This window comes from Trichoplax adhaerens, genomic scaffold, assembly GCF_000150275.1.
Source record: "Trichoplax adhaerens TRIADscaffold_4 genomic scaffold, whole genome shotgun sequence".
In the NCBI taxonomy this organism is placed as follows: Eukaryota; Metazoa; Placozoa; class Uniplacotomia; order Trichoplacea; family Trichoplacidae; genus Trichoplax; species Trichoplax adhaerens.
In genome coordinates, this window is record NW_002060946.1 from 2317885 (window position 1) to 2334580 (window position 16696).

At 32.5% G+C, this 16696-nt stretch overlaps 2 protein-coding genes across 2 annotated transcripts; one reads left to right on the plus strand and one right to left on the minus strand.

Moving 5' to 3' along the window:
• Positions 1-7168: 7168 nt before the first annotated feature.
• TRIADDRAFT_55390 (uncharacterized protein) lies at positions 7169-8848 on the minus strand (the record flags this gene model as incomplete). The annotated part of the gene is made up of 7 exons (XM_002111868.1): positions 7169-7323; positions 7453-7494; positions 7656-7755; positions 7882-7948; positions 8058-8103; positions 8511-8639; positions 8812-8848. 7 exons carry the CDS (start codon positions 8846-8848, stop codon positions 7169-7171), a joined length of 576 nt encoding a protein of 191 aa, XP_002111904.1.
• Positions 8849-9302: 454 nt separating this feature from the next.
• TRIADDRAFT_55391 (uncharacterized protein) lies at positions 9303-15632 on the plus strand (the record flags this gene model as incomplete). Its single annotated transcript, XM_002111370.1, has 16 exons — positions 9303-9315; positions 9826-9918; positions 10866-10994; positions 11694-11760; positions 11854-12016; positions 12407-12553; positions 12671-12804; positions 13081-13371; positions 13455-13531; positions 13654-13835; positions 14455-14611; positions 14705-14847; positions 14913-15026; positions 15142-15293; positions 15404-15446; positions 15549-15632. The coding sequence occupies 16 exons, from the start codon at positions 9303-9305 to the stop codon at positions 15630-15632; spliced, it is 1989 nt and encodes a 662-aa protein (XP_002111406.1).
• Between the last annotated feature and the right edge of the window lie 1064 nt (positions 15633-16696).

Below are 16696 nucleotides of genomic sequence, written 5' to 3' on the forward strand. Positions count from 1 at the left end.
CGTATATGCACCAATCCTATAGTGCGGCCCGATATATTGTCAACACAATCTACTTTCGACAGTATTCAACTAGAATGGTTGGACGTTAATCCTAATGTTAGCCAAGGAGTTATTGATAAGCCATCCATAGCCACCTATTACATCCTATATCGCCTGATGAAAAACAGCAATGTTGATATTCATTGCATCAAATGTTTTGCATCCAACAGTACTAGACAAACTCAATATCATCTAGTTAATCTACTGCCTGCAGTACATTATCAGATCCAAATTACAGCTATTATAGGAGCAGATTCACAACGCGCTGTAGCGATACATGGACACTGGAAAGACGCTACTACCAAAGGTAAATTGATATTCTTCCATATTCTTGATGATATTACTTTTGTACAGTTAGGTTTGCGACTTGTATATTCAACATTTTTCGCTGTATGCCATAAAGCTTGGTGATTAATATTTGAAATAGTGCCGTGTAAATCCAAATTGTAAATAAATATTTCATAATGATGGAGAATTTAAACAAATTGTTGTTATCTTCTTGTAGCATAGACTTATCTATTCATTATCGGTATAAGAAAAGGTTTAATTGGCTAGAATTTGAAATAAACATAGCCAAATTGTCCTGATTGTCTTACTCCATATCAGATTTTAATTACTATCACTCTATATCGAGTCGGAAATAGATTTGTTAAGATCGATATTTCAAAGGCGTACCGTAAAATTATAAGTGAGTTTAAACTTCTTATAAAGCTAGCGGGTTGAATAAGGCATTGAAACACTTACATTAGCAAAATAAGGCTGAATTAATCAAGATTTAAATATTTATTATCGCAGAACATAACATTTTAAAATAATTAAATATCAATATTAGATCAATAGGATCAATATCTGATTAACGATTATTCAATGATATAGAATTATCCTATGCCATAAGACATTAGAACATATATGTAAATGAGTACGAATGTTGAATTAAACCAAGATTGAAATCGATCATTACAAATTATATCTCGCTTGTTCATATTTAGGTCCGCCAGGTGCTCCAACAATTGTCGACATTAACACAGGAAAAAATGAGGCCCATATAAAGTGGACTCTATCTGCTCAAGGTACCGGTGGATATTTTTTGCGTCAACTCAATTTTAGCGTTCAATATTGGATTCCATCTACATCTTTTAACTGGAACAGCCATGGAGATTCTTGTAATAGCTGCTGGCTTATTCCATCAGTTCGTCGCGATGGTGATGAGTATCTTCAGAATCTGCAAGCAAATACGACTTATGCTGTTAGAATTGTTGTTTCTAATCCAGCCGGTCATAATGTTAGTAGTTGGAAGGCTGTCACAACCAAAGGTAGTCCATCTAATTTTGAAATCCATCGACGCTAAATGCATCTAGTGTTTCATCCGTGTTACTTTGTGTCATTTTAGACTAGCTACACTCTTCTATCACTAATTAGGTCTTCCTGATCGGGCAGAAATTTCTCAAGTAATCACAACAGGATACTCAGCAATTGTTTCTTGGCCTCGAATAAGTTATAATGGTGGCTATCAATTAAACGATGTCACTTATAGTGTCGATTTTACTGCTGGCATTCAGAAAAATCCTGAAGCTGCTATGACATGTATTGATTGCATACATGTTACCCAATCCATGGGTTATGCCAATATTACCAATTTGGAAGGAAATACTACTTACCAGGTTCGTGTGGAGACGAAAAATCGAGCTGGCAGTAGCTTCTCACTTTGGAAGGTGATGAGAACCAAAGGTAACCAAGATATCAATTTATATGACGTAGATCACAATTAAATTTTATCCGGATTAACTAATGAAGCAGTAATTGAAGTTCTTGCTTATTGATAAATAGAAGCCACTTCGGTGATATACCGTAGTCACTAATGACTTAATATCATGACGGTAGTTTCTTATAACAGGGGTATAATTTTATACCATAAATTCAGGAGATTGAGTCTATATAATGAATAGTTAGAAAACTCATTAATTATCTATGGTGCTGTAAATTATAAATCCTTACATATGTACAGCATTTAAAATTATCAGATTATACTGAATAAAATAATTTATACATCTGACTATTTATGACGGATATTATTGCACTTAATCTTGTTTTTAATTTAGGATTGCCAGGACAGCCTACTATTTTTAACATCACCATCTTCGTAAATACAGTCACAATTAATTGGATGCCGGTTGGAGATAATGGCGGCTATACATTTCAAAATATTGTCTACTATATAGAATATTTTTCAATTGATGATTTTCCCGTACCTGCAGGAAAACAGTACCATAGGACTCGAAACACTAACAAAACTTCTCTAACATTTGTCATTTATGAAGATGCACCTACATTTTACCTCTTTCGACTTATAGCAGTTAATCCAGCGGGCTCTAGAGCAGGCGACTGGATACGTGGTAAAATTCAAGGTAAATTTACAATTGATTCGGCAATCGATTCTATACCGGTATAAATTGAAAACTTTTTCACACTTGCTAACCGATTACATTTCATCTTTGTCTCTTGATCATTCCCTTATCCTACCGATGCCGATCTTTTAGGATTAGAGCCATCTAAATGTGATATTGTAAGCACACGTTTAACAAATACAACAGCAACGTTATCATGGAATGCTATTACTTACAATGGCAAATATCGCTTAAGCGAAGTAACCTACTATGCCCAATATAAGATATTTGACGGCGAAAGCGGTGATTGCACGTCGTGTACAAGTACTTCAAAGACAACTAACACTTTTACCGAAATTATCGGATTAAATCCCGATACATTATATCGATTCCGTATTATAGCGGTTAATCCTTACGGTTATTCATCAGGCAAATTTACCGAAGCCCGAACGAAAGGTAAGGCTATCGTATCCCTTATTCTGGTCATAACTGTAGAAATTAGGCTTGTTATGATCGCTGATGCTGATGTTTCATTTTAGCAATGATAGAGTATATGGGATAGGGAAATTTCTGCTCGTATTTCATCATTATTATCATTTCACTAAAAGTAGTGTAACATAAAAATATAAATAAAGCAAATGTACTATTCTGCGTGATCCATTCCATCTTTAATGAAAAGTAGCTTGATTAGCTTACATTCTAGAAAAAATATTTATTTCGATGATATCGGTGCAATCGACTATTTTTCTTCTCCGTCTTTTTCTATCGGTCTAAAAGTTATAATTCGTTATCTTTCAGCTAATCCGCCACCTAAAGAGCCGCATCATGATAATAGAATTGGTGTTTATGTTGGAATTGCAAGCGGATTAGCAGTCGCTTCCATCGCTTTATTCATTGTTGGAGTTATTCTGTATCGGCGTTACAAAAGGAAAGCTGAAAGAAGTAAGAGCTCCTAACATACCTTTTATTAATTTTCTTAATATAATATTATAGTATTTCTTATTTTGAGATTTTTATTATACACGGTAACACTGTATATTTTTACTCGGTGATCAATTTCAGCCACTTTTTCTAGCCATAGATCTGCGAAATTATTCATGCTCTTCATAATCAATCTTGCGCCTTTAACATTTTAACATAAGATCGCTGAATAAGTAGCAGTTTAATCCTTGTTCAAATCAACATTACCCAATCCTAATCGTGGACTAGCAAAATCAACAAGTATCTAATCTCTATAACTAGCGATTTCAGGATAGCACTTTGACCACATAACCAGCGATTGTAACGTAGTTAAACACCGTGATGATCATGTATTTGAGATAAGCTTCGTCCATAGCTTTCCTTCCATTTTATAACTCTAGCCATCATCAAGTGCCGGTAATCATCTATCATGTTCTTTCACGCCTATAACTTCTAATTTATCAATCCGTTAATGTCACCAACAAGAATATCAGCTAATAAATAATTATCAAACTACACTTCTTGCAATAATTACAAGATCAGGCTCTGCAATTACAATTTTGTATACCTGTCAGAATCATTATTATCATTTTCTTCTCAATTAATCCAATCTGTGTCTTAATAAATACTTAAGTTTAGATAAATAAGTAATTAATCTATCCAATTAAGACATCATTAGTCATTTTCAACCTCTTTTCCAAATCATCAGCATACTGTTTTTTCGTTTTTACCGGCATCATTTTCAGTAGATTAGAATAGTCAGTTTAATAATGCATCATTCAGCCAATCTTAAAATTTAAAGTTTTATGAACTTTATATATGAGTTATTTAGATTACAAATTGCACTAAGAAAGTGCGCACGAGATTAACATTTAATATTGAGAAATGACTTTATCAACGAACGAAAATGATTAAAAAATTTTCGAAATTACTGCTTCAAATTTTTCTCACTTTTCTTTTCCTATCAATAGGCATTCCAGCCCAACGTCTACATGACTTAATGTCGCAGTCAACCAGCGATTTTGATTTCAATTATAAGGATACCATTGTATTAACTAGTTCTGAAATTACGGAATAAAATTGTATCTCTATATTAGATATCAATTAATACACTTTGTTCTCCAATCTACCATCTCTGTGGATCCCAAAATGTGATTTTGATTGCTACAATTACTATATCACTATCTAGTTACTCTAATCATCATGAATATACCTTAAGCCTACAGTATACCCCTCTGTAATAGATATGTATACAGTAGCATATTTAGTTAATGCACCTAATATTTTAATTTACTATCTTATATTTTGCTTCTTTCTCTCTTTGGTAATTGTAGCTATGATACCTACTGCATGTAAACACCTACTAGCCTGCTATTTACATATGCGGCTGAGTATATTGTACGGTAGTGTTTTGAAAGTTATAAGCGCTATTTAGAAATCTATGTAGACTTGATCTCGGCTAAGATTCCTTTACACTACTAACTCGTACTGTTCGATTATACGATGTCAGCCTATGATTAGATAATTACTCGTATATCTATAAGTAGGAAATTTGAATTTACTCGATAGCATCTTCTACTTTACTGTATAAACTCTAATAAACTCTAACCAGTAAGCGTTTATATTTGCATCATTTACTAGAAGCATTTGCCAAAATGGTCAATAAATATACGGTATGATGTGGTATACCTAGAACTACGAGTAGGCATCTGAAATACGTATCTGCCTTTAACTACAGTAAAATACAATTGTAATTACTTTCCAAGCAGCATGTTCAAGAATGAAATATATAAGAAATATATAATTCTATATGGTCTACGCAATTCCTAAGCACAACACACTTTCGACTACTGTACTGTAAGTCCTTTAAGAATCGCAATGGAACGACTTTCCCAGCAGAGACCTATAAAATAGTATCTTCTATAGAATCCAGCATATCAGCAAGATCTGTATTTAGAATTTTAATTAATAGGCCTGATTTTATTGTAACCGTTTGAATCCTATAAAGATACAAGTATCTGAAATTTTTGTGGAATATTTCAGTCCCTACACAAAGAATGCACTTTTTAAATGTCAAGTTAGTAGTGCATGCCAATATGCTCTATAATAATTTAATTTTACTGAAAAGCTTTAGGCTTTTATTTAATAGGTCTGAAAGTAAATTTTCTAGCCTAGCACTATAAAATTGTTCTGTTACGTTCAGAACCAGACCAGAAAAAAAGCATATGTAGCTCATTTCTATTTGTATAAGGATATCTGGTATGTTATGTACAAGGTTGTAATACTTAATCCATACCATAATAGCATATTGTAAGCAACTAACAAACACTTTCTTTAAAAAGGCAGTATTATGAGTGAAGAGTGTCCTATACTTTGAATTATAACTCTCGAACCAGATTAAATATCAAGCAAATTGATAGCAACAATCAATTAAGCCTTACTACAACTCTATTTTTGTATGAATGATGTAAAAATTTGGTATCATGAAGTTGAAAAATATATTAAAACTGTCTGCAAATAACAATTAGGTCCTATTCTCGTCTACCGCCACCTACAAATTGATCAAACCACTAACAGACAAAGTAAAATTGCGCAGCTATTGTGATAAATTATAATAATAATCAATTGAATCAATCATTTCAGCATTGACCGAAATTTAAGTAAGTACATAAATTCGCTTCATGATGTATATATTCATATATATACGGATATACCTATTACATTATGACTTAGAGGTAGTCATATATCAACATTAATTTCGCATTTAAAGATGGTGTAAACTAGAATCTCCTTTTCTGTACAGGTTAAACAAATTGCTCAGTCAAAAATTACACTCCGCCGCATAAAAGTTTATAAAGTTATCCTAATGTTGTGGTGAACGAGCAAGATGGAGTTTGGCAGTTTTACGACCAAGCTCATATAATCTATCTTGAATATGATTCGTTATTCGAATTCTAGTTTCAGCCTATTAGTTAATTAAATCAAATATACATAAAATTACATGTTAATATTGACATCACTGTCACTTCACGTAACACGAAATTAATCATGAATAAACATTAATAGCATTTCTAAGCAGTCATTATAATTAAACGAACCAGGCTTAGTTTATGCCTTCTATGATCTTGTATAAAGTTATCCACATGTATTGGCTCGCCAACATTGAATGTTACTTTCTTTATATTTATCATAGTATATCACATAGAATGGTTAGAAATTATAAATGAGTTGATAACATAGTTTTTTTAAATTTTAGATTTAATGAAATATCATTGATTAATAAAATAAAAGTCCTACTTTAAACGGCCTTGGTATATATGGTTTATAGTTTGGTAGTAAATCATCCATGCCTAAGTAAATTATTTGTTTCAAGAGAATAAATAAAAATGGAATACAGTATTCATTCATTTTACTAGACCAAACTAAAGCTGTACTATATCTAATATAGATCGAAGAACTATACAATAGTTTTATTTAAAATAATTTACGAATCCCTTTTAAACCGACAATTCAATGTATAATTTATCCGCTAATAACTGTTACTAAATGAGTACCAGCAAGGAATGTTTACTTGACAAACTAAGACTACAGCTACGAGCAAGTCGAAGAAGCGGAATGTAGCAGAGATAAGGGAGCACTTCTAGCTCAACATTTAGAGAGGCTGACTTACCAATACTAAAGCACGCAGTCATTTAGAATTAAGGACAAAGCATATGGTATATAGTGCCGACATACACAGAAATAATCAAATTGCTTCAAAGTATTGAATCTTAAATCCTGACTAATCAACGATCAGGTTTAAGGCGACACAGGTTACTGTATACAGTATCCGTTGGACAATCATCAGTAAAGACTAAGTTCCTGCTTAGATATTCACCTTCATGCCAATAAGGTAATACAATTGGAGGGGTTTTAGCTTCCATTATTAGTCTTGAAATACCTATAATCCAAGAAAAGCAATTAATAAATTAAAACTGAAAGATATGCTTAAGTTACTTTAATCTAGATAAAATCTTAAAAGTGATTAATTTATACAGCTTGATTATTACGAATAATTTGTGTTACATACCCCATTTGATCCTCATTGGGGTTTTAGCCATATTGACTCCGCCTGTTTATATCGTTGAGGTAAGGATTATGTTAATTCAAAATACTGTACAATCAATTCTACGATTCTATCTCCGATTTCAACCCATACAAAATTATTGTAATCTTACTTATGCAAGTGCTGTAGCTTCATTTTGATAAAGGAAAATTGATATTAGCATTTACCTTCCGGGAAAATATGCACCCAATCACCTTCATCTAATTTTTCTATAGCCCAATCAACTCCTGGCTGATAAATGCCATCTCCACGGACAACAGGAACAACCTATGCAAGTGATAAATTTATCATTGATTCAAATTTTAACATTTAGAAAGTACACCATTCTACATTACAGGTAGTAATAATTTGAAATATTCCCATACTACATTTCCTCAAAGTATCGTAGCCTACCCGACCACTTGTAAAGAGTAAGGTTAAAGGAAAGCTGGTAAAGCAGATATTATTGGCAGCTAGAGTCCTAGTATAGTCCAAAGAGAAGACAGCAACAATTTTCAATCACGATAAAAATTCAATCAAGAATTTGACTTGTACATTGAAAAAGAAGAAATTTGACAATTTATTTCTACCATCTCATCAGTTTATACTGCATAATAGTAGAGGCAGGTAGTAGGCCTTGAGGGGAAAACAATGTCCACACCCGTTTGAAATTGTCCATAGATCCATATGAACAAGTACAAAATGATAAAGCATCAGTAGGTACATGCCCAAGATGGTTTAGAGTTAGGATACCGAAATAGATTAAATTACTAATGGTAGACAGCAGTGTAATGTCTCTTAATTTAATTTATGATTGATTGGCTGGATTCAAAGATTAATTTGACTAATTGATCCGACAGTTAAATTGAATTTGTTTACAACATATTTATTACACATTACACATTGATACATTTCTATACTTTATTAGAGTTGGATATAGATAGATCCCATTCAATCCTGTTAAATTACTCATGATAGACAGCTGTGCAATATGTAGTAATCTATTTTAGGCATTGATTAGCAGCATAGAATGATAAACTTACCTAATAGACCAGGATCATCAACACAACAGTGATGATTAGAAACAGTAATTAGTCCAACATGAGGAGGTCGCTTGGTAACAGCATCATTCCATCGATCAAGATTAAAACGATTGCCATAAGTTAATCGGTCTACGATAAACAGAATAATATCAAGACTTGATTAATTTATTGTACAAGGAAATGTGGACGGAGAAATGAAGACCCGTAATCGTTGCAGTGCTGTAGAATAGCCAAGATGGCTAAGAAAATAACAATTCCTGCAGGTAACAAGCCAGTGTAATATTCATTAGCTGTATCTTACCCATGAATACTTTACAAAGTAGAAACGACGATGTCATTACTGCACAATTGATCCAGTTATAAAATTTTGCTTTATAGAATTTATAAGGGAAAGTAATCGTCTGTGAAAGTTTGGTATTGGTCCATTTCTCTCCGCCAGCATGCGCCATGTTGAATGATTGAGGCGTTGGACGTGACGCACGCCACGGTGAGTGAAGTGAATCGATTCAGTCAACCGTCTGCTTCACTTGTTGGCGACAGATAACGGCGAGCTCAGTGCAATACGGTACAGTACACGACAGTTACCGTACATTACTGTAGTGTACAGTACTGTACTGTACTGTACAGTGTACTGTACAGTGACATTCAATCGGTGTCATAGTAAAGACTGTAGATCTTTCCGACGTGCTAAACCACGCTTGCGTCAACCATGGCGGGAAATTCCAACTCATTCATACCTGATCAACCTCATACTGCATTCACTTCAGAAAAGAGAGAAACAACATGAACAACATGGCTGACCCAGGTTAGCATTAAATGATAGCTGTAAAAATAGGATAAGCATTGCAAAAAGGGCAAGATGGATTAATGATTTCAGTGATAAATGATAGAATGGATCTATCTCTACTTTATTTCTTAAAGACCATTTGTATTCAATGATAGCTGTGAAAAATAGAATAAAATTTCAAAAGTTGACTAGGCTACGAGTAGTTGCATCACCTTTCATCAGTGATAAATGATACAATTCATCTAGTTCTATACGGTTTCTAAAAGACATTTTGCTTAGTATTCAATGAGAGCTGTCAAAACGGGAAGTCAAATTTCAAGATGGCAAGATAGACTAGTTGGTTACATCTCTGATAGCGGATAGAATGGATCTATTTCTGTACTATTTCGAAAAGATAGTTACCGTACAGTGTATTCGTAATCAATGATAGCGGTGAAAAATGGGATAGAAAATTTTAAAGATGGCAAGATATACCGTTTATCTCGGTGATTAATGATCGAATTCATTTATTTCTATATTTTTCTAAAGACAATTTTGAAACGCTCCTGTCATTAATGGACGAAAAAGAAGATGCAAACCATAGCATAAATGATACAAATTTTTCCATGGTAGATGCTTTAAGTAAGTCTTGTTTCAGATGATTTGCAATTTCTACCACAAATTATCAAAGTAAAATTCCTCCTTCGAAACTTGACAGTTTTAAGACCCTTAACCTTATAAACTCGTGTAATACTGCTACTCTAAGAATCTGGCTAAGCTCAAATTAAACGACTGTAATGTTGTAAATGATGATATGGGTAGTTTGTACTCGACGGTAATGAGCTACTTCTTGAAAATAATACGACCTAAATGGAGAAATAGTTCTTGACCAGCATATAACTTGCTATACACCTGTTAATACGAAATGTATAACTATTTTCAATGATACATTAAAAATGGAAGTAACTTTAATAAATAGCTTAGCAATGAAACAAAATAATACTGTAGATGATCCAAGTATGATCTGGCATTGAACGGTAATAACCTAGAGTATAAAAAGATTGCAGCACGGTCTAGTATGATAATTGGCAAATATTTAACCGTGTATGCTCTGAAAGCGTACATTAAAAATGTTAAAGGATTTTACAAAATTAATATGAAAATCATGAAAGCCAAGCAGTTCCAATAAAAGAAATAATAGAAATGACTGAATAGTCTGCATTATTATATCGGATAGTAATAAATGAGATTCTTAAAGCAATGCAAAGCAGTCCAACGTAGTTATGAACGAAAGAAGTATGCATACAGTATATTATAAGATGTTAATGAATACTTCAGGAAAAATAAACATAAAGCGACGAAATAGAGTTGAACAAGCCGTAATTATACGATTAATATGACAGCATGAGCAATGTAGCATTGAGAACTAATAAATCGAACTCTAAAATTAATGCAATATATCCCAGTAAAGTTAGCCTGACCTAATCTACATGCAACGTTAGACAACTTTAATGGATGCTTCCTGTAAAGCAAATTTGAAAAGTTTTCAATCATGAAATCAATTTAAGCAGCTTTTTTTCTTCTTACAGATGAATTAGCAAAGTACAAAAATAAATGTAAAACATTAGAAAATCATTTGAACAATTTTAATCATCAACAAGGAAACACGAAACCAACAACGCCCAAGAATTTACTGCAGGGTGAAAAGACAAACGCCGGTAAGTACCTGATTATATCTAGCCATTATAAATATCATTGAGGCAAAAGGAGAGCCTTCGTTTTCACTTCTGCATGCATAGACAGTAAACTCTCTAGCTTGCTGCTTCAACGAAGCTAGTAGTTATTAAGTCGGTTAGTATTTAAAATTTTGTTATAAAAAAGGTTAAATCTCATACAGCTCAACACTGGCTGTCGTAATTATAACTAATTTATAACGTGCTATCGATCATGGTCAAAATAGTAAAATTATCCGTGATTGGTAATTAAATAAATATTTATGCAACGTAATATAACGTATATCATTTAAATGAAAGTTATTTGTTGTTAATTTACCAACTACATATTTTCGATCATGAAATTTTAAGATAAACTGCTATGATAAATTATGATAGTGTACTAGATCGGATGTAATTTAGTAGACACAAGATTTCTTTTTCAACTATATATAATTAAGAAATTGTAATTGGAATCTGCCTATTGACTTTATACAACTAATTATTAGATTATAGCAAACATACTACACAACGGCCATTGCAAAAAAAGAAAAACGACATACAAGGTCTGCTTATAGTAATACTAGGTGTACAGTAATGTGCGATTGATACTCGTAACTGTAGCATACCTTTTAACAGAATAAATCCAATTGTGGTAGCTTCTTTAAAGGTATTTCACAATAATTATTCTGTCATCGTTACTAGCACCAACGAAAAAGTATCAAAATAAATCTGATGCTGATCGAGAGAAATATTCCGGTTTAAGGATAGTGTAAGTCTGCAAAGAAATTTAAAAATCCCTATCCTTAGGTTTAAATACATTATACTTATCCTTACCAATTTTCTCTGTTACTTATATGTGTAGAAAGCCGGTTATATCATCAGTAAGTTTAGACACAAAAATGAAAGATAAGAAGTTCGTTAAACTTTGTGAATTGAAGTGGCAGAAAGACAAATTAAATGATGATAATAATTGGGTAATCATGGCAGTAATTATCCAAAAGTTACCCCCTAAACAAGCATCAAATGTAAGGTTGCACGTTAATAAGAATCAATGATAGCGAAAATTATCAATCTACTATATTTGCAATCAAATATCTTATAGTAACTTGACTTAAAATGAATACTAATCATTTAAAGCAAACCATTCTTTACGTTTTATTATTGCATACATGTTCGGTCCAATAGCACCCATAATACGTATCAGGTTACTTTTTAGAGGCGACAGGATAAACTAAAATCTATAATGCGATGATAGTCTATATCGATTTAACTCTATGCCAGTTCATACTGTCTTCCCTAATTTGTTACAGCATTGTACTATGCAATACTAGTGAAAACTAGCCATCCTTTTTACTCGCTTCATATTATCCATAACTGAATTCTAAACAAAAGTTTCTCTTTAAATTCTTATTCAGGGTAAAACGTATGGTATCTTAAAATTATCAGATTTTAATACCACCATTTCACTTTTCCTCTTCGGGGATTCTTACAAAGAACATTGGAAAATAGTTGAAGGAACCGTTATCGCTGTTGTCAATGCAACAGTTATGAAATCGAAAGAGGTTAATTAATGAAATAAAAATAACATTTCATCTTCTATGAAAATGTTACCTGTTTTTTTGGTAGTTTTGACAAGCTTACTATTCTCAAAGTGATACAATTGTATCTTTTCACCGTAGGGCAAGAAGTATGACGATATTTCACTATCTCTAGATTGTATTCATAAGTTACTGCCTGTTGGTATGTCCAAAGACATGGGCAAATGCATAGCTACAAGGAATGATGGTGCTGTATGTACTAATGTGATCGACAGGTAATACTATTGTAGCTTATAATTTTCTTACTGCAGCCTATCTATATTATTCTCTTTCTATCTATTCATAAGATCAAAGACTGAATACTGTGACTTTCACATTCACACCGTTTACAAAAAAATGAGATCGCACAGGATGGAATTCCAGCACGGGTATAGATAAAATCTGTACATTTACACAACTTCTTTTCATGCACAAATTCTAGAATTACGCGTTAAAACTACAATTTAGTTTAATTTTTTATTATCTTCGTAACTTTTGAATGATTCCTGCAGATATGGTGCTCCACATGTACCTAAATATGCTCCTCTTAAAAGGAAGATGGAAAAAGATATATATTTCTACCAAGGGCAGACGTTCATGATGAAACCTCCACCTCCGACGAAACAAAATAAAAAAATTTCTCTTAAGGATATAGGTGGTTCGGAAGTAAAGACCGTTTCATTTCCTTTAACACAAACATTAGCAGGAAGTACTAGCGTTAATAATTCCCGTGTAGAATCTGTGAGAGAAAATTCAAGTGGTAGCAAAGTTAATAGATCTCCTTTGATTGATCAAGAATCTTTGTAAGTTATTTAGATCTGTTGCTGTAAAAATGACTGAAAATGTTCACTAATTTTTGATTATACGACTAAACTTTCTTTTCTAGTCGTAAAATGTTACAAGTTCCTTCCGTTGGCTCACGGAATATAATACAACACCTTACTGATGATCAATTACATAAAGGTAAAATTCCTACTTAAGGCCACCTCGTGCTATTGTGCTTAATTGCTAATAAAGTAAATAGAATCGTATATTGTAATGGCTTAAACAATCTGTAGTCACTAACAAACGTTCTTATGTAACAGACAGCAAAAATGTGTCAGAGAAAGCTCTTTCAGCTTCACAATTACTCAAAGTTCATGCTGAAGCCACAAAAACAGGAACTACACCAGTCAATTTTGAAAAAGTTGGCCCGCGCCTTGGTCGTGGTTTGCTACCGGGTGCCTTTATTAATTTACCATCGAAGATAAGTCGTTGTGCAGCGAAGGTAAGTAAATTATGTAGGCAATCTGTGCGAATCTTTTGTTTTCTACAATTGATGTGGAGGGCTTAAATTGAAATTTGATTTAAACCCTCTCTATAAAATGCACTGTACTATGTTTAAAGTAAAAATACATGAAAATTTGATTTGTGATATTGTACCATATCGTGTGAGTACCGTACAGTACAGTACATCTCGAAAATTTCTAATGGCTAGGTGCATAGGGTTTCAGTTCAATGCAACCGCAGACTGTATTGCTTTGTAAGATGTTTTGTATATTTACGCATAAAATTCTTTTTTAAGTATAGGTATATCTCCATTATTACTAGTAGCTATTATAAATTTGTAAAACACCAGCTGATTGAGCCTCTTTAATAACAAGTTGCATATTTCAATGAGGTCATTAACGGTTGTGACCAATGTTACCAAGCGATAGTCTCGACCACTTGTTGAACAATGACCAACATATTCTTAATCTGATATGTAAATATTGTCATTTTAACATGATAGACTGTTTATAAATTACTTCTCACATCGACAGAACATGTACATTATGATTAGCTTATTTAACTATCTTGCGTAGATATCGATTCTTTACTCCTAACAATGTTATTAATTTTATTAGCAAAGAGCAATAGCTATTGTCAAACAAAAGCCCTTAAAAAATGTCGATCCTAATAGCACGTCAGTTACGCTAACGGAAAAGGACCTTCAACGAATCAACAAACGACGAGAAGATAACGTCGAACGTTCAAATCGTCAATTAGAGAAAAATAGCAACTGTACGACATAATCGTTAAAAATGCATCCGCTCTTTATTAAGTCAGTACACTTTTAGTTGTAACTTATCGACTATTTTGTAATCGTGTTAATAGCCAACCAAGACAACAAAGATTCTCCACCGGTAAAGAAGAAGCGAAAAGGAATACTTGGAGATTTGAATACCATAGATTTACAATCTCCTGAGGGTCAACTGTTATTAGAAGCAAAATCAGCTTTTGAAAATATTGTAACTGATGTAAGCAACATTAATTTAGTGTATCCAAAATTAAATAAGCTAATTGTAATCGATTTCAAATTTAGATGGATTTGGAAAGGCAAGAACTATATTTCCAGGAATTAGAACGAAAAGAAAAAATATATGATCAGCTCCAATCAATTCGAGATCAAACTGTATCGGCATATCACTGTAAAGCGGTAACTGAATATATATACTCGTATATGTTGAATTTATAATGGCAGTGTTACGGAGAAACGGATTAGAAGAGTAATTTTAATGAAACGAGACATTCCTGTGATCTTTCTATTACAGTGCAGATATACTGCCCAGAGCATCTCTCCACTTTGCAAGGAGCACAATCATACAGTTAATCGTATCAAAGCAAGGAAGCGATTTTTTGAATGTAGAAATTGTAATTATAGGACTATCACATACAATCAAATTATACCGATAGTGCCTTGCCGGTAAATCAGCTGTAACTCCTGTGTTTATCATATATTGTAAATAGTGAAGATTCATAAATTTCAACATTCTTAAATTAAACAGTTAGGCTCACTGCTTTTATTTTTCCTAGGAAATGTCAAGGTATCAACTTCAAAAAAACTGGGATGTACAAGGTAAATTAATATTGTTTTCATTTCCAAAGCCACGAACTTTGTCAATACTTTTACCTTTACCCTATACAGTCATTACAACGTAATAATATTTCTTTTTTAAAGGAAAAAGAAGGTCCAAAGGCTGATCGAGATATTTTGCTACCTCGTGGTGTTGAACATCCAAATTTTTTGAACAGTCTGCGATAGTATTTCTTAGCATCAGGATTGAAATTATGGCTTTTTGGAATTACATGCGCAAAGTATTGTACAAATTTCACTAAAAAGTTACGAGGTACTGCGATAATCATGTAAATAGTTGGTCGTAACTACGACGCCTGTAATACCCTTAATCTAAACTAGCTATGGATTCTGTAAAATAAATGACGAAAAGATATGCTATAATTATTCGCGATAATTTTATTCATACTGTATTACTGCATTGATGTGGTTAATAGCCAAAGATGATCCCTGCTTTTTTAGTGATTTATCTACTAAATCTATTTACTTATTGAGCTATGAAATGATGATAAATCTAGTAGTTGATATTATTTAGAGTTAACATCTATGTTTGTAGATACTCGTAAGAAAAATGATAATTATCATAAGATTTAAAATCGTACTAAAATTTTATTACATGAAAACTAACCTTTTGTGTTATTAAAGAATATGGATGATTTAAATTGCGCTTACGGTACTGAGAATTACATCTTTGAACACATTCAGATTGTTTGTGGTTATACAGTAACATATCTTAATACTAAAAATTTGAACTTCATTTTATTACAATAGTAAATATCATTTATTGTAACTGTATCTGCTTATTGTTTTGATCATTAATTGTAGTTAACAGTGTATGATTCTTACTGGACGAAAAGTTAATTTTAATTACAGATAATGTGATAATACAGTATCATGTTGTCAGCAATTGCTATTGGTGGATACATAGATCAGATGATGATAAACCTGTTAACCATTAAAAAATTTTAAGTTGCCGTTTTTAAATCAATGCAACCATAGAATTATTTAGGAATTCATCAGTAAATCATTAAGTTCATCGAAGGCATCATCAATAGCTTTCTTGCTCTTAATATCTTTTTCTATCCCAACAAAATGACAGTAAAATGTGTTATCTGTATTGAAATTTAAAAAACACTTTCGATGATTAAAATATTGACTTACCGACATGAATGGTCTCTTTTGCCTTAAGGTAAATTGATGAATCTTCTTGTGATTTAACTTCTAGCATATAGGTTCCAGCTTACCAATAAGAT